Genomic DNA, 18,962 nt, shown 5'->3' on the forward strand with positions numbered 1-18,962 from the left:
TCCCTCTCATATGTTTGATCTAAGACCGATTGCCTTATGTAATGTCCTGTATAAGGTGTTAGCTAACCGGTTAAAAGTTGCTCTTCCTCTGGTCATTTCTGACAATCAGAGTGCTTTTATTCCTGGAAGGCTCATCACTGATAACATCATGATTTCCTTTGAAGTGATGCATTACTTGAAAAGGAAAAGGCTTGGAAAGGAAGGGTACATGGCTATAAAGCTTGATATAAGCAAGGCATATGATAGAGTTGAGTGGTCTTTCTGTGTGATATGATGCTTAAGATGGGTTTTGATAGCCGTGTGACTAATCTCATCTATCAATGTATTTCCACAGTCACCTATTCGGTCACTCATGGTGGTCATGAGTTGGATCCTTTCACTCCTTCCCGAGGTATTAGACAAGGTGACCCTCTCTCGCCTTACTTATTCCTGATTTGTGCTGAAGGATTTTCATCTCTTATTAAGTCTTTTGAGGCTCGGGGTGAGTTGCATGGTTGTAGGGTGTGTAATGGAGCTCCGGTTATATCACACATGCTCTTTGCGGATGATAGCTACTTGTATTGTAAAGCTATTAAAAAGGAAGCTTTGAATGTCATTAGATTGCTGCAGTTATTTGAACAAGCCTCTGGTCAACAGGTGAACTTAGCCAAATCCACCATCTTTTTTAGTTCGAATACGACAGAATCTGTTAAAGCTAGAATGTGTTCTCTTTTGGGTATGATTGAGGCCCCGCCAAATAGTCTTTATTTGGGTCTTCCTTGCACTATGGGTCGGAATAAAAATGCTATCCTTGGTTTCCTTAAGGATAAGATGGAAAAGAGAATTCTAAGTTGGGAGGGTCGTCTTTTATCTAAAGCTGGAAAAGAGGTTCTTGTGAAGACAGTGGCCCAGGCTCTCCCTTCATATGCTATGTCGGTTTTTCTTCTTCCTGTTGATACTTGTAACAAACTTGAGGGGATGATGGCCAAGTTTTGGTAGCGGTCTGATAGTTCAAAGTCACATGGAGTGCATTGGAAGAGTTGGCAACATCTGACAAAGCATAAGCATTTTGGTGGTCTGGGATTTAGAGACTTAAGAGATTTTAATCTCTCCATGCTGGGTAAGCAAGCTTGGCGATTGATTGTTAATGAGTCTTCTCTTGTCAGTCGTTTATACAAGGCTAGGTACTTTCCCCGAGGCTCTTTCTTTACTGCTGAACTTGGTCACAATCCAAGTTTCATTTGGAAGAGCATCTTTGATACCCAGAAGCTTGTCTTATCGGGGGTGCGTTGTAATATTGGGCCTGGAACTTCCATTAATATTCAACGGGATCCCTGGCTCCCTGACGCATCCAATCCCTTTGTAACAACCCAACTGGTGGGGTTAGATGACTGTCAAGTGGCTAGCCTAATGGATAATCATGATAGAAGCTGGGACTTGGAAGTGCTGAATGATTTGTTTAATATCCGTGATCGGGATTTGATATGTAAGACCCCTATTTCTTCGGCTCCTTCTGATTTCTGGTATTGGTCTCTTAATCCTTCTGGTGTGTATAAAGTGAAAGATGCCTATAACTTGTTACACAAGGAAGATGGTTTACTCCTGTCAGCTGATGAAAGGAGACTTTGGAAGATAGCTTGGAACATCAATGTCCCACCAAAGGTACTTCATTTTTTGTGGCGCTCCCTTTCTGAAACTCTTCCCACGAAGGTTCAGCTGGTCTCAAGACATGTTCCCTTGGATCTGCAATGTCCCATGTGTAATTTTGAGGATGAATCTATTGTGCACCTGTTGATACAATGCTCCTTTGCCCAAAGCTGTTGGCATAGATCATCTTTAAATGCGGCGGCCTTATTGGATGGAAAGTTCTCAACCTGGTTTGAATCGTTTGTCATGCCCTCTAGTTCTGATGTAAGAGAGGAAGCTGTCATGATTTGTTGGGCCATCTGGAATGCCCGTAATGCGTTCACTTGGAAAGGTAAGAGCACCTCAGCATCAGATGTAATTTTGTCTGCTAGAGTCAACCTTAATCAATGGAAAAATGCTCAATTGAAAAAGAAGGGTCCTTTATTTTTGGCTTCGGGTGAAAATGAAGGAAGTGAGCATTGGTCTAAACCGGTTACTAATACGATTAAGGTCAACGTAGACGGAGCTATCTTTGAGGCTGAAGGATGGTATGGGACTGGTTTAGTGGCTCGCAATTGCCATGGCCACCTTCTTGAAGCTCTTTCAAGTAGTAAACCGGGACACTTAGAGGCTGCTGTGGTGGAAGCGATAGGCATCAAGGAAGCGCTTAGCTAGATCAAAGACAAGCAGTGGCATGATGTTCAGCTGGAAACCGATTGTCTTGTGGTTGTCCAAGCTGTACACTCTTCAGTTCTTCTACGTTCCCCCTTTGGCGTGGTGATTCAAGAGTGCAAAGAGTTGCTTGATTCTTTAAAATCTGTTCAGATTCAATTTGTTAAACGTTCTGCTAACAAGGCTGCCCATTATATGGCTCGCAGCTCTTGTTTTCACTCAGTTCGTATGTTTACCGAGAGTACTGCTCCGGATGATCTTTTAAACATTGTAATGGTTGATTCAATTTGCTAATAAAATGTCACCATTTTACCTCAAAAAAAAAAATAAAATAAAATAAAATATTGACCCTATTAAAAGAACCTCCTAAGCTAATTTTTATTGTAGGCTCATAAATATAAATATTCAATAGACACTACAAGAATTTTGTATAGTACCGGCGGAGACATCCGCCGGTATTAATTGTCTAAACCGCCGGTAATAATTATTACCGGCGGAATCCGCCGGTATTAATTGGTTGCTATTAATGACTATTAGCGACCAAAAGGGACTTCCGCCGATAATAATATTAATACCGGCGGATTAATAGCGGTGGGGTCCGCCGGTATTAGTGTCAGCACTTTTATACGCTGACACATTAATACCGGCGGACCACATTCAGTATTCCGCGGGTATTAATATTTTTTATATAAAAAAATTATTATTTTTAATATTTATATAATAAAATTAATTATAATTATATATATAATAATTATTTTATAAATATATTATTAATTAGAAATCAGACATTATCAAACATTAAGAAATTAAACATTAATTTTAATTTGTCTATTACAATATAAACTATTAACTTAAATAAAATTAGGAAATTGTCTTCAAATAAATTTTAAAACATAAAAATTTACATAATTAAAAAAACCTAATTATCATTGTTCAAATCAGTAAATTCCAGAAATTCATCTGCATTCGAGCTAAGTCTTGAACCGTCGGGATTATCACGAGATTGAGGAGCCGGCGGGGTAGGATAATAAGGTTGTCCAATCTGCAATGTAGGTAAGATCTCCACAAATTGTCGAGTCTGCGGGCGAACCAAAGTAGGTTGCTGTTGTTGCTGACTCTGCGCACTGAAAATCTGACCATACATAGACTGTTGTGGAGATCCTCCCATTTGACCATACACAAGTTTTTGCTGCACAATGCTATTTTATGCTAGTTAAGATATTTTATACTATTTTATGATATTTTTTTTAAAAAAAAAAAAATCATGCATTGTTACTTATTTAGACAAATTATTATTCACCATGTAAAAATTATAATATTATTACTTTTATTTTCTACTATAATAAAATTTTATTATTATAAAGATTATAACTTACACAATTATTTATAAATTATTATAATATTAACATTCATTATTAAATATATGTTTTATTTTTAATTTTTAAAGAAATATTATTTAAAAATATTTTCCTATATTAAATTTTTATTTTTAAAAAATTATAATTAAAATCTTAAAAAATTATTTAATTCTTTACATCAAAATAATATTTTTTGCTTTTAAAGTAAATATTACAATAATTTTTTCATTTATTAATTTTTTTATTTAAAAAAATAAATTATTATTATTAATATTCATCTTTTAATTATTTAAATGTTAAAATTTTATTATTTAATTAATTTTTTTATATTTAATTATTAAGTGTTTATTTTATAAAAAAAAAATTCATAACTTAAATTTTTATTATTAAAAAAATTATAATTTAGATTTTAAAATCTTATTTAATCATTTACATAAAAAAAGTTTTTTTTATTTTTATTTTTTATATACATAAAAAGCATTTATATATATTTACATTTATATAATTAATATTAAAAAAGTATTTTAATTATAAGTATTTTTTTCAATAATATAGATTTATTTTAATTTTTTTACTATATCTTTTTTAAAAATAATCAAATAATCAATTATATAACAATTTTATAATTTTGTACCTATTTACAAGTTGTAATTTTTTTTAAAAAATGAATGACATAACTTCTTAACAAAATTAAATAATAAACTCTATAAAATACATTTACTATTACATAATATATATAATAATATACTATATATATTGTATATACAATAATATATTGTATATAGAATATACTGTATTACTATATACAATATACTGTAAATAAAAATTTAAAATCAAAACTTACTCATATTTCCAAATATTATACACGGTATAAATATTATATATATTATATATAAACATACAACACATATATGTACATTTTATATATATAAACAAAATTATACACTTATAATTTACACAATCAACCATACACATATATATATATAAATTCATATAATTACAAAAATTTTCAAAACACAAAAAATAAAATACCAACAGAAAATTAAAAACACCAACCTCTTAATTTCTGGTAGAAGATTTAATTCCTCCTCCGACGTCCCAAATCTCCGTTTGTATCGCAGTCGGTTGTACCCAATACTTAAACCAAAGACAATAAAAAAAATAATTACAAAACAAATTTAAAACAGAGATAAATAATAACAAAAAAATGATATTATAAAAGAAACAATACCTATGCAATGGTGGTTCACGGCGATGCAATCCCGGTAAAAAATAGAGAAATGGCCGGAGATAGAGGAGGAGAAGAGAAAGGGGCGGTGGAAATGGGAGCAATCGGGTGGGAAAAAATTTGGGGGAAAAATTTGAGGGGAAAATGAAAAATGTTTTCAGAGTGAAGGGGGGGTCTTTTATAAAGTTTTATTACCGGCAGGACCCGCCGGTATTAATAGGGGTTCCGCCGGTAATAAAAAATCGGTCATCTACTAATACCGGCGGAACCCGCCGGTAATAGTCTTTTTAAATTTTGGGCGGTAAAATTCCTGCCCAAGGAATTAGAGGCGGATTTTCCGCCAGTAATACTCCTATTCCGCCGGCATTAATATTTTTTATTAAATATTAATTTTTTTTATTATTTTTAAAAAGTAATACCGGCGGATTACCATTTCTGCCGGTATTCCTATATTTTCTTGTAGTGAGAATTTAATAAAATTAATTCAAAAATTTGGATACCAAAAATAAAATATTGACCCTATTAAATAAAAGTCAAGGTATACCAAATACACTAATATCAATTAATATTTGTATTTTTAAATAAGGAAAAGTTCATGGACAATTAAAAGAAAGAAAAGAATATGAATAAGAGAATTGCAAAGTAGCAATTATTGATTAAAAAATGTTTAAATAAATAAGATTAAAACATCTCTATTCAATCGAACTCATTAGTATTTTCACTTAAATTTTAGATGAGCAATTAAACTTTATATTATTATATGCTTAAAATATATATATATGCATATATGAAAATTAAGATTAAAACATTATAATCTAATTCAATAAATACTAAATCTAAAATATTGGATAAATTTGAACAATGCAATAGATATACATGAAATACATTTAATATATAGAGCCGATCTAATCCAATATCTAATGGATGTTGGATCGATGACTGAAATTAATTGGATCAGATCTGAATATGCCTAAATATATTGAATATGGCCAGTTGATGCGAAAAATTAGTTCAACAACAAATTGTTATTAAGACTTCGAATTCTTTACACCAGGTTTGATCTAGTCGAATTACATTCTCAATCAGTTTACACAATTTTTCTCTCAATTCTCTCGATTAAGTTTAGGTCGCTTGCTTGCTAAGCTCATCAAGTGTGAATTTAAGGGTGTATTTCAATAGAGTTTCGACTAGTTTAGTACTGTGATCAAGAATTTTTTTACTTTTTCAATGAGGGGATCTTCTATTTATAGCGAGAAGGAATGCCTACTTCCTTCTATTATCTGTTCTAATTTATCCAGGTGCGTTAAATCTTGTTTGTTGCTATCATCGCGCTTCCTCTTTCTTTTTCTGCCTTCAATTAATGTATTTTATGATATATAATTAAGTAAAATAATTATATAAATAATAATTAATGTGTGACAAATTAATGAAATAAAATAAAAAGTACGTATAATTAGAAGCACTTTTCTCATCTATATAGAAGTTGGATAATCATTAATAATTGTTGTTAAACTTTCTATTTAGTTTTATTTACTGTAAATAATAATTTATATGAAAAGAAATTGATGACAAAAGTATCGAAAAGTACTTTTTTTTTGTAGTTAACTATAAATCTTATGTGCAAATTTTTTGATGATACTTATTCTCTTTCAACTACTTCAGTTTATTTTTGGGCATTTTACAATTTTGTATACATTATTTTAATTCATTACAAAATATGTGCAAAAAAAATTTATTATCATTTTCTCATACATTTTTATATATAATTAAAAACTTTTTTTTCAATTTCTTTTATAATATATATAGTAATAATTATTGATTATTATATATATAGTAATATTGGCTATGTTTATTTTTATGTTTACAATTATAATAAAAAACATACCAATAATATAAAATATTTTATATATGTGTTTATTTTATTTTCTATTAATTAAACATACTAATTTAATAAACAAAATAATAATATTCACATAAGTTTATTATATCACTCTATGTGTGTTATGTTTATTTCTTAGTAATTTTTTTTGAAAATAAATAATATATATATAAAAAATTGTTTATCTTTATCTTTTTATTTGTTTATTGTGTCATGTTTATTTTTTCTAATTAAATAATTTTTAGAGTTTATAAAGTTATGTTTGTTTATTTATTTTTTGATGTAAGAATTACGCTTCAATAAAAAATTCGTTCACTAATTCATTAAAAAGTAATCAATATATAGAAACAATAGAAAAAAAATTTAGTATAGTATAAATTGTCTATGTCTATTTTTATATTTACAATTAGAATAAACATACTAATAATATAAAATACTTTGTATATATATATGTTTATTTTGTTTTCTATTTATTAAACATACTAATTTAATAAACAAAATTATAATATTCAGATATGTTTGTTATATCACTCTATGTGTTATGTTTATTTTTAGTAATTTTAAGTATTGATTTATATTTATATACATTAATGTTTATAATTTTTGTATTGTATTTTATTAAAAAAAAATCTTATTAAATTATAATAATTCATACTAAAATAGATAAGAAACATTTATCTTTTAATAAAAAAAATTAATTTGTTTATTTTTGTAAAACTGTTTAATTAATTTTACGAAATTGTTTATTTTGAGCTTTAATAAATATAGTTTATTATTTAATGATTAAAATGTATGATTTCATCTAATAAGTTTTCAAAATATATAAGATTTTAAAATAATTTTTTTTGCACATTTTTTGTAATTATGTTGTTTTTGGTGTACAAAAAAGCCCTTTATTTTTTTATCCTAAAATCAAATTTAGAATAATGCTCTTTATTGCATTTTCTACAAAGAATCATACATCAGTACGTATGCATTTCAATTTGAAACTAGAATTCAATATGATTTGTACTTAAATATCTTGGTTGTAACATCTTGATGAAAGCCCAATGGTTAACTCGAATCATTTCGGATTTTCAGGACGCTTGGGTTTGTAGCTTAATGAGATCAGGTGAACTCGTCTGGGATGATGAGATTTTGAATGATCTCTTATAAAAGACACTGGTTTGATGACTCAGATAACTCTCTTTGGCGTATACTCTGTGGCGTTTGATCCAAAATCTGGTCTGGCATGCATGTACCAACTGTTTGCCAACAATGAGACAATTATGTACCAAACATGTAGCTGTGAGTTCTTTGTGTCCTCTCTGCTGCATTGAAGAGGAGTCAATCTTGCATGTCTTGGTAACCTGTAGTGAGTCCTAAGAAGTGTTGTGATGGTACTGAGGTACCTGTAGGGGCCAGTTTTTTTGACTGGTGCTCGAGTTTTTTCTGCAATAATTCTGCAGAAGCAAATTGTAGAGTTGCAGCAATTTGTTGGGCAGTTTGGGGGGCTAAGAAAAACTTGGTTTGGAAGGGGAAAGCTTTTGTGAACGGGGACATAGTTGCATTCGCATACCAGTATCTTGATCAATGGAAATGTGCTAAAAAATGTATGGATTTGTCATGGCCTTTTATTTGGGCCTTTGATTGTGTTAAGCATTGGACTTTGCCACAAGCAAATAGTATCAAGGTTAATGTGAATGCTGCGTTGTTTGAAGGTGGTAGGAGTTTTGGTTCGGGCATTGTTGCTCGTAATTCTGCTAGTTTGTTGGTGGAGGGTTGGACTAAGCTCTCTTCGGGCCAGGTGGATGTCATTGGCGTCTGTGAAGTTCTTAGTTGGTTAAAGGGTCGTAGCTGGACTTATGTTTTCGTCGAAATCGACTCCCTTTGTAGGGTGCAAGCTCTTCAAAGCTCTATCAATATAATTTATTTGTTTGGTTTGGTCATTCTAGATTGTAAAGTTTTATTTGCATCTTAAATTAATGTTGTTTTTTTTTTGTTAAACAATCAATTAATGTAATAGCTCACATGTTTGCTAAAGCTACTAAGATATATCTTTGATTCTCGTTTCAATTTAGAGTCTATTCCAACTAATTTGCTACTTTATTTGGTGACATAACTTAAGATTTAATTAAGTTTAAATTTCCATTAAAAAAAATACATATTATATTTGCATATCAACAATCAAGACATTTAAATAAGTGATTTCATTATTTCATTATACCTTAATGCCTTGATTTAATTTTTGCTCAAAACTTCAAAGCTTTCCCTTTATGGAGAAAACCTTAAAACACAGTACACCCCCAAACCACTTGAGCTAGTCTCAAGTTGGGGTATCAAGGCAAAGCCTAGTCATATTTTACATAGCATTAATTCAAGATAACTTGAAATCAGTTGAAGATTTGAGTCGTTTGTGTTCAGAGATTGAACTACAAAGACTAAGATCATTAGACACTGCAACAAAGCTTTGGATCAATAGAAGTGAGGCATATGCAAAATGCTTGGTAACCTGTCAATGGATACCTGCAATGCAAAACAAAAATATGATGTATTCGTTAAGACTTTAGAGGCATTTGAGCATTCTTAAGAATATATACTATTTTTATTCCAAAAAAAAAAAAGAATATATACTATTTTGAATCTTGTATTTTGCAAAAGTTATCAATCGGACCCTTTGTTTATTAAATGACAATTCAAATTTTGTATTTTTCAAAATGGTATAAAATAATATCGTGAGCTAATTTTTCATTAAAATAAAACTTAATAATAACCTTACTTGAAAATTTATGGCCAGATTAGTTACATTTTTTTTGTATATGTTCGTGCTAATAACATAAAATTTGATTAAAATTGAACTCACGGTATTATTTTATACCAATTTGAAAAATACACGACCCAATTTATCATTTAACAAAACAGAAAATCTAATCGGTAACTTTTCAAAAATACAAAGTCCTGATATTTTCTCTAGCATTTAATTAACCATGCATAAAATGTTTTAACAAAACCTTAATTCACGCAGATCATTACCTATAATCCATCACATATTTCGATTTTTCCACTCTTCCAAGCTGCAGTATTGTCTGCTTTCCCCTCTCCTGAGTAAACCATACAATGTAAGTAAGCATAATTCCAAGCCAAAGATGTCTCATTTCAACATCATTTTTTAACACATCCTACTTGAGCTAGTCTATGCAAAAAATATGCATGTTTTCGAAAGTAACACTCGAGTCATACCTCTAGAGTTAGCTGGAAATTCTTTACTGAGCTTTGGATTTTAAGACCAGCTCTTCCCCTATCTCTGTAATCTAACTCATACTGCCTTGAAATCTGATTCAACATATGAAAAATATATGCCATGAGAAACATTTTTAAACAATTATTGTGTGTTGAGAAAATAAAGTTCCCCAAATTCTTACTTTGTTGTACTGTGGAACCTTCGAGACTAACCGATGAACTTTATCCTTCTTCCCTTCCCAGTCCATTGGCAATCCCTTAATGTGTTGAACCTGATACAAAAAGAATTTAAGTTAGCACAAAAATTTACTTACAGAATCAGAAAACAATTTAGTATAACAAAGAAGTGGTTGAAAAACCTGAGTATTATTAGTGTTCTTTAGCTGCATTGATTGGTGTTTAGGTATGTATGCCCTTAAGCTTCTGTAACTTCCAGTCCAAGTGGTGATTGTAGGTAAAAATCTGCATGTAGAAGGAATGACCATAAGAACTAGAAGTGATAACAAAGACAAACTCAACACGAAAATGCAGATGAGCTCACCCTACAACAGCGATAAGCGATTTAGACTGTTTGTTGGGAGAATTCAGACAAGTACTGCCCTGCATTGATTAACATAATGCTTTTAAGTTAATGATAAAGATAACAAAAATGTCTACATTCAACTTGAAAAGTACAAAACTTCAAATGCAAGAAGTTTAACCTGATCCCATATATGATATTTTGAACCCATCAAGTTAGCAGTAACAGTTCCAAGTAAGCTACCATCAGAAGTAGATGTTAATCCCTGCACACTCTGAGCAATAGTAAACTCAGTTTTCCCTTTTCGCCGTTTACAATGAGCAACAGCCAGTTTCCTATCCTGTCTTCCTCGACCTTCCTGCGATCTCAAATTTCAAATATAAATATAAATATAGCACCTATTTCTCTAGAAATCATAGTTTAAAGGTGTTGATTCTGAAATATAAATGTAGCTTTTGAGGAAATACTGAAACAATACAATCCCACCATTCAAAAGAAGCAGCATAAGACTGGTTTTCTAGTAATTTGATTATTAAAAAGTGGTGAAAATCATCAATGGTTTAGCATTACTCCTTAACAACCTTTACTACATATTGTTCCCATATGGAAGAAACCAAAATAATAAGCCATTAAGCATTAAAAATCACCTTTCAATTTCTAATTCTTAAAAAACAAACAAGTGGTTGAGCATCATCAATAATAAAACCACAGCACATGAAAACGTGTAATGTTAGGCACAAGTGCCAAATATAATTATTAATTACTATTTGATCAATCTTTTCTAGATGGTATTTTCTTAATAGAAATCCTAAAATATAGGTCCTAATGAAAAAACCCAATCTCCAAAGTCAAAACATTTATATGAATATGATAGTACATTGACTATTTGAAATTACCCCAATATTTTACAGTTGAAATAAGAAAACAAAACAGAAAAATCTTACATTGGTATACAGAGAATACAAAGTCCCCCCATGAAATCCATCTGGTGATGCTTCCTTAACAATAACACAAGTACACCTTCCTATATCCATAGGCAATGGTCTGCACATTAATGACCTGAAACAACAACCAATAAAACACCCAATTCATATCTCATTCAAAGAAAAATCATTTTTTTCTTCTTACACTTTTTGTATATTTATTAAAAGAAAAAAAAGCCACTAACTTATTAGGGAGAGTAGACCAAGAAGAAGCAGGAGCAGCCTCAGAATCAGAATAATCCCATATCTTCAAAGAACTAGAGTGTTCTGACTCACTAGGCTCCCATGTTTTAAAAGCACCAAAAGACTTGTCAGGCTCATTCATTTGCATACAAAACTGAAGCGAAGATGGTTTGAAAGGCTTACAGCCAGTCGAAAGTGATTTCATATTACTCAAAGTCAAATTCTTTGGAGCCCCAAAAGAGTCAGAAGAAGACCCATTTACAATACCAACTACATTTTCCTTATCATCGCTTTCTTCTTCCTGCTTCTTCTTCTTCTTAGTATTATTATTGTCGTTTGAGATTGATGGGGTTTGCTGAATATTGTCGTTTATGGGAGCTAAAGGGAAAGACCGTCCTCCTTCGCTACTGCTACGATTATGACGAAGCTCGTCGAGTAAAAGAGGGTTGTCGTAAAGGGAGTTGTATGATGTTTGTCTAGGAAATGAAGATTTTTTACACCCAGAAATCATGGTGGGAAAAATTGGGTTGTTTGGAATGAGAAAGATTGGATTTTGATTAATGGGTTATGGTCATTTTGTAGGATAATTAGTCTTTGGGAAAGAAAATGATAGATTTAGTAGGAGAAGTATAGAAGTACATGTACATGAGTTTTTGGTGGTGTAACTAATATATATGGTAATGTTTGAATTTGAAAAATGAAGAACAAAAAAAAACATGGGAAAGTGTGTGTGATTAGGTTAGGTGGAAAATATGGGAGTAACGGTAAACTATTGGAAGCTTTTTTTTTTTTTTTTGAAGTTATTGGGAACTTGTTTGTTTTGGCCTTTTGTACATTTGTGAATGTGTTTGTGTGTGGCATTGGTGGAGGAATTTAAAAATAAGAAGAGGTATTTTTTAATGTATTTCTTTACTAGGGGAAAAAGATATATTTTTGAAAAGCGGGAAACATATTTGAAATTTAGTATATTATTAGTTTTGGATTATTGTACAATTTTGTTTTGTTTGTTTGTCTATAACAGTTTGTGGTTGTACTATAAAAATAAAATTGGGGTCAAGTCAAGACAAAGCAGAGGACATGTGTTTAAACTCACTTGAGACAATTGCCTTATTCTTTTTTCTTTTTGAAAAAATATATTTATATGTTTTTTTTTTTGTGTTTGCTAACTCTATAGACTATAATCAGTAGATACAATAGGAACAATTACAAAACAAAATCTTATATATATATATAAATACATGAAATAACTGGATTAAAATAATACTCACCGGATACAATGTTCTTCTTCATCTATGGTTGACTATGCCACTTGCTAGTTGTAAAGCTTCATTGGATACTCTGCTACCCATATGCCACCATGTATGTTGTATAAAGCCACTTTCAAATGATCTTAATTTTCAGTCAATTCATGTCAAAAAAGAAAAAAGACAGATTTTTTGTGGTTGTACATTGAACTCAACTCGTCGATAACAGTGATAAAGCTTATTGGTGGGTGGCAATTAGTGTTTATGGTCGTAATTCTGTTATGTTGAGACCCATATATATTCCATATGTTTATTAATCATGCCTAAAAATAAACGCATTTTTTTTAAAAAAAAAAATCATGCCAAAAAATAATTACCGAACACGATTTATAACAAGTTGACACGACACGATCCGTGTAACCTGTTTATATAAACATGATAACTAATAACACGTTATGACATATCAACACGCTTATGATTCATTTATGACTGCTAAATAGGTCATTAACGGGTTAGTTTTGTATTAACCGTGTCAACCCCAAACACGATTCAACCTGTTTATTAAATGGGTTAAACGATTCAACTCGAACACAGTCCGAATTCATTTAAGACAAACCTAAAGCCACTTCGTGCGAGCTTCGAGTCATATTATCGCGTCTGGTCTGTTTTGCTAATCCTGTACAGGGTTGATTTTTTTTCTTTTTTCAAAAAAATAAAATACAATTATTTAGGTTCAATTTTGTTTGTGATTCAGAAATTTTGTTTTTGAAAAAAGTGAATTTGAAGCAAAAATTAAATTTATGTGAAATTAATTTTTAAAAATTTATTTGGTTGTAATGTTACTTTATTATTTTTAAGTATTTTTTACAAAATAATTTAAGTTTTTCATTCAACAAAGAATCAAAGGACAAAGTCTATTATAAAGTTCAATGATAAACAAAAGCAAATCAATACCAATAAGAGCGAGTAAATGGCAACAAGGCTAATAGACCGATCAATCGAGGCACAAACGTCCATCGTAGTCATACTCATTTTCAAGTACCATACTACTATTGATGGAAGGTAAAGAACTAAAACAAGAATACAAACCCTCAGATCTACTCTAACAAGAAAAAATTCATTACTGGACTAATAAACTAAATCAAAACAACAACATAAAACATTAAATCTAAAAATAGATCTAAGATAAAACAACAACAAAATATAAAAACAGGACCATAAATACCACACCAACAGGGGAGAAAGAGTCAACCCACCACCAACAAGCTCTCTGCGCCGGAGGGAATGTGAAACCCAACCATCCCTCCATCTCAACCCATCTCTGAGCTTTAAAAGAAAAGGCAAAGGGCCAAAAATAGCAAAAACAACCGAGCAAAGACGACTAACACTGTTGGAGGCCTTTCGGTGCTTCCTCTGGATCTCAACCGTTGTAGACCACAAGGTCCCAAAAAGCTCGACCTCCCCTCAATGGCGACTTCAAAAATATTAATATAATTTATTTTTCTTAATGAATTTATTCATTAATAAGAAAAAAAAAAGATAAATACTTGCGGACACATAAAATAGCTAGAGAGAATTTTAGTCCCTCACATTTTTATATTTTAGCATTTATAGTATATTTTATTATTGATTTATGAATATATGGTATTATAATTTTAATAAGAAAAAGAATAATTGAAAATACTTAAATAATATTATTTTTTTTATATAAACTACAAAAGTAAATTATATTTTAAAATTTATTTTTAATTTATGTTTCGCGGCGAACTTATGAAAATTTACCATCGTTGATACAAAATTTAAATAATCAATAAATATATATTTAAAAAATTATTAAAATTGTGCATTGGAACAAATTGTAAATAATAGATCAAATATAACACAAACTCATTTTTTTTGTGCCAAATTTAGCACAAATTTTAAATATTCGATTGAAGATTGTAAAGCCCGCTTAGTTAATTTGGAAATTAGCAGCTGTTTATGTTTTTATGAAATTATTTATAGCTATTTAAATAATTTATTACTGTTATTTACGGAATTCCAGAATGCATGATCATGTCATCAGTAGTTTTATTTCGCATTTCCGGTGTCCGGTATTTTGGAACTCGGCGTTTGGCTCAGTAGAAATCACAACTTAGTATGTTAGTATTTTGGGGACGGGTTTTAGACATTGGGAATGTCGGGAATGGCCGGGAATTTAGAATGTCCCAAAAATACCCCTTTAGTATGATTTTCATGATTTTATGGTGGAAGGGCAAAATGGTCTTTTTGTCCCATTAGTGTTTTGTCTTATGTGAGCTTTTTATTTGAAAAATTAAATGTTAAATGTTTATTTTTATTTGTTAATTGTTGGCTGAATAAAATGGTATTATATGACCTTTATTTCATTTGTTTTTCACACTTAGTAAAAATTAGAAAAAAAAAACCTTGAAATCAAAGAGAATTTTTCTCTCTTTCTCTCTCTCTATTTCGGCTTGGTGTGAGCTGCTAGGGCTGGGGGATTTTCTCTTCAATTCAATCCTTTTTCCACCATTTTAAGTGTGATTCAATTGTAGGTAAGATCCTTGAACTTATCCTTCTATGTTTTCTTGGATTTTTGATAAAAAGATGAGTAAATGCATGTTGTTTTGGATGTTGTTGCTGCTGCTTTCTGTGGTTATTTTATGTGGATTAAAGCATGTTTAATTGATGATAATTGAGTTGTTTGAAAGCATGTTAGTTAGGTTGTTCAAGCTTTGAGTTTTCTATGCAAAAATGTGATTTTTGAAGGAAAATGTTGTGATTATGTTCTGTGATGTTGCTGGATGTTCTTGTTAGTTTGCAGAGGTGATATTATGCTTAGTTATGTAGAATTAAGTTGGTTTGCATGCTTGTTTAGGTGGTTTGCTCAAGTTTGAGTTTGGAACTCAAAGCTTGAGCTCCAATGGCAAATTTTGTATCTGTGGTTTCTGGGTAGGTTTGATGCCTTGGATATGTTATTTGGGACATATAGAGCAGGTCTGGAAAGTTTGGGACCAATTGGGGTTAAATTGGTCGAGTTATGAAATTTTATGGTTGCTGCCTGCGAGGAACCGGAATTCGATTGTGCATCCGGAATTCGGATGGGGTTCGAAAATTCCCGAGCCGGAATTCGGTTGGGCAAACCTATGCAGGTTGGGGAATTTTTCCGAACCCTAGTTTTCCTCGTTTTTAGGTTTTTAGGGGTATTGCCATGCTTTTTATCGATAGGGAAACTTTTAGTTTCAAGTTTTAGTCCCCGGGAAGTGATTTAGCGTGTCACTTATAGCGTTGTGATTTTTATGGTTTAGGAGCCGATGTCCGCCGTTCGGCTTCGAGTTCCGGTCGGGTTGGCCGGCACACCAGAAATCGGAATCCAGGTAAGATTAGTATAACAGTATGCATATGTAGATTACATGTTTAGCGTGCATGTAGGAAGCCTGCTAGATTACATTAGATATGTATTTAGGCTTCGAACCATCCAACCTGTCACGTCGGTACGAGGCCGGAGTATGACCAAGCCGGAGTATGACCGGTTCGACCGATCAGCCGACACTTGGTTGGTGGTTCGGGCTATTGACCTATCCCGTCGGTACAGCCGGAGTATGACCGGCGGCGGAGTATGACCAGGTTCGACCGATCAGGAGGATACTTGTCAATAGTACCGTCCCCTGAACGTTCAAAACTCAGTACCATGTTGGACATGGCAGTAGTGCTCAGTACCATGTTGGACATGGCAGTAGCGGGGCTCAGTATCGTGTTGGACACGGCAGTCAGTTTCATGTATGATATTATTATGCTTTTCTTACTGAGTCTGTCGACTCACAGTTTATGTTCATGTGTAGGTAAAGGCAAGGCTATAGCTGATGGACCGTGAGCGAGCTTATGAGATTGTACATGTCGGGGCGGTTAGGCCTGGAGCGTACGATCCTCGGGGCAAAGACGGCTGAGATTTTTGTAACTGTCGTTAGACGACTTTCATTTTGATGTAAAAGTTAATCAGTTAAAACTTTTGTAAATATTTTATAAATCGGGATCCCGAGACTTTTGTAAAATGGTTTATAAGTTTAATGAAAAAAGCAAAATTTTAATTAATCACGTTTTTCCATAAACCTCGTTGATTAGCAACGAGCTGTACAGTACGTTTAAAAATCACGTAATACGCCTAAGATAGTTAGGGTGTTACAATTTGGTATCAGAGCCGCCAGGTTGTCTTCCGAAGATCGTCACGACATGTACAATCATCATCAGCAGTTAGCTCGGTTCACGGTTCAGTAAGCCTTTATTGCTTTAGTAGTTTATTTTATTCAGTTATGAAAAAGAAAAGCCTGTTAGGAAGCATGTTAGTAGCCTGATAGTAGAATAGGCGCATGTTTCATTTCTAATTTCCAAATTAAGCGGCATTAGTAAGCTCGCCTTGAATACGACCTGATATGCCAACTCTTGGTTTCGCAGGCGGTTCTAACTAGATGGACGCCAGGCGGACTACCAGGAGTCAGGGCAACTCCGTAGGGTCGAATCAGGGACAGGGAGCTCAGTTTCCCCCACCTGCCAGGGGCCGAGGTAGAGGTCCCCGAGGCAGGGCTCGTGGCCGGGGTGATGAGAACCCGCCACAGGCTGCCCCGGGCTCCCCGGCCGATCGGGAGTCCCGGGTGGGAGTTGCGGTTTGCGGAGATGCAAGCCGGATCGAAGAACAAGACCTCGAGATCCAGGAGGTTGAGACAGCAGGGTGCTCCTGCCGTTCCAGTGCCAGTAGTTCCAGTGGCACCGCCTCGCCGCCTGTGCCGAGATGGTAGTGGCGGCCCATAGATTGGAACCTTTGTATGAGCGGTTCCGGAAGCAAGCCCCTCCGGTATTCCTGGGAGGTCCAGATGTATCGAAAGTCGAGCAGTGGCTGACAGTGATTACCAGAATTCTGAATTTCATGGGTGTCACCGGTAATGACAGAGTGGTGTGCGCCACATTTCAGTTCCAGGAGGACGCCCTGGTATGGTGGGACATGGTGTCACAGATTCACGATGTCACCACCATGACCTGGGAAAGGTTTCAGGAACTCTTCAACGCGAAATACTATAATGAGGCGGTCAGAAGCGCCAAGAGGAAAGAGTTCGTTCACCTGACCCAGCGGGAGAACATGAGCGTCACTGAGTATACTACTCAGTTTGATCGGTTGGCGAGGTTAGCCTCGGGAATTGTGCCGACCGACTTCAGCAGAAAGGAGAAGTATCTGGACGGGTTGAATCCCAAGATCAGGCATGACCTGATGATTACCACCAACGACAGCACCACCTATGCTCAGATGGTGGAGAAGGCACTGCGAGCTGAGGGCGCAGTGGGGTGCATGTCAGATTCAGTCAGTACTCCGGTTGGTGGCGGGGCTCCTACCCCTCCTGCATCAGGCTTTAGCAGGGGGAGTAGTGGTTCGGCCATTGATCAGAGGAAGAGGGCACCCACTGCTTCCGGCGGCTCGAGTCAGAACAAGAGGTTCTGGGGAACCGCAACGAGAGGGAGTCGTCCTGGTGGTAATGAGACCCGATTCTCCTATCCCGAGTGCCCTAGTTGCAAGAGGCACCATCGGGGTGAGTGCAAGGGTCAGGGATGCTTTCATTGTGGCATGCCCGAACACTTCAAGAGGGAATGTCCCCAGCTCCGGCCAGAGGCACCGAGAGCTCCAGCGATACCCACTCCAGCCAGGGTGTTCGCTATCACGCAGCCGATGCGGATGCCGGCCCATCAGTTGTTACAGGTCAGATTTTTATTAACAACTCGCTTTATTCAGTGCTGTTTGATTCTGGGGCTACACACTCTTATGTGGCGGCCAGAGTCTTTAGTAAGTTGGGTAGACCCTATGATAGATATGAATCAGGGTTTGGAACCCTGTTACCTGGCGGAGAATTGGTTATCTCCAATAGGTGGATTAGGTCTATGCCGATCAGGATAGATGGTAGAGAGTTAAGCGCTGATCTGATAGAGATGAGCTTAGTCGAATTCGATATTATTTTAGGAATGGATTTCCTATCTAAATATTCGGCGAGCATTGACTGTAAGAGGAAGATGGTGGTCTTCCAACCGGA

The 18,962-nt window shown here is 33.7% G+C and overlaps 2 protein-coding genes across 2 annotated transcripts; one reads left to right on the forward strand and one right to left on the reverse strand.

Moving 5' to 3' along the window:
• Positions 1-282: 282 nt before the first annotated feature.
• Positions 283-8,702, forward strand: LOC133030424 (uncharacterized). Its single transcript, XM_061103162.1, has 5 exons — positions 283-968; positions 1,068-2,257; positions 2,357-2,547; positions 7,921-8,029; positions 8,098-8,702. Exons 1-5 carry the CDS (start codon positions 283-285, stop codon positions 8,700-8,702), a joined length of 2,781 nt encoding a protein of 926 aa, XP_060959145.1.
• Positions 8,703-8,916: 214 nt separating this feature from the next.
• On the reverse strand, positions 8,917-12,410 carry LOC115698651 (tubby-like protein 8). Its single transcript, XM_030625781.2, has 9 exons — positions 11,650-12,410; positions 11,426-11,540; positions 10,663-10,839; positions 10,503-10,561; positions 10,321-10,423; positions 10,144-10,233; positions 9,962-10,054; positions 9,755-9,822; positions 8,917-9,247 (listed from the first exon to the last, which is right to left on the reverse strand). The coding sequence occupies exons 1-9, from the start codon at positions 12,156-12,158 to the stop codon at positions 9,172-9,174; spliced, it is 1,290 nt and encodes a 429-aa protein (XP_030481641.2). The 5' UTR covers positions 12,159-12,410; the 3' UTR covers positions 8,917-9,171.
• Positions 12,411-18,962: the final 6,552 nt, after the last annotated feature.

This window comes from Cannabis sativa, chromosome 8 (genome assembly GCF_029168945.1).
Source record: "Cannabis sativa cultivar Pink pepper isolate KNU-18-1 chromosome 8, ASM2916894v1, whole genome shotgun sequence".
NCBI lineage: Eukaryota > Viridiplantae > Streptophyta > Magnoliopsida > Rosales > Cannabaceae > Cannabis > Cannabis sativa.

What these genes read in the sequence shown, in the direction of transcription:
- LOC133030424 (XM_061103162.1), top strand. Translation starts at nt 283, where the DNA reads ATGGGTTTTGATAGCCGTGTGACTAATCTCATCTATCAATGTATTTCC. An exon ending in CTTGAGGGGATGATGGCCAA is followed by an intron (nt 969 to 1,067) that starts GTTTTGGTAGCG and finishes TCTGGGATTTAG; the next exon opens with AGACTTAAGAGATTTTAATC. An exon ending in TATGTACCAAACATGTAGCT is followed by an intron (nt 8,030 to 8,097) that starts GTGAGTTCTTTG and finishes GGTAACCTGTAG; the next exon opens with TGAGTCCTAAGAAGTGTTGT.
- LOC115698651 (XM_030625781.2), bottom strand. Translation starts at nt 12,158, where the DNA reads ATGATTTCTGGGTGTAAAAAATCTTCATTTCCTAGACAAACATCATAC. An exon ending in TGTATTCTCTGTATACCAAT is followed by an intron (nt 10,840 to 11,425) that starts GTAAGATTTTTC and finishes TTGAGATCGCAG; the next exon opens with GAAGGTCGAGGAAGACAGGA. An exon ending in AAATATGTGATGGATTATAG is followed by an intron (nt 9,248 to 9,754) that starts GTAATGATCTGC and finishes TTTGCATTGCAG; the next exon opens with GTATCCATTGACAGGTTACC.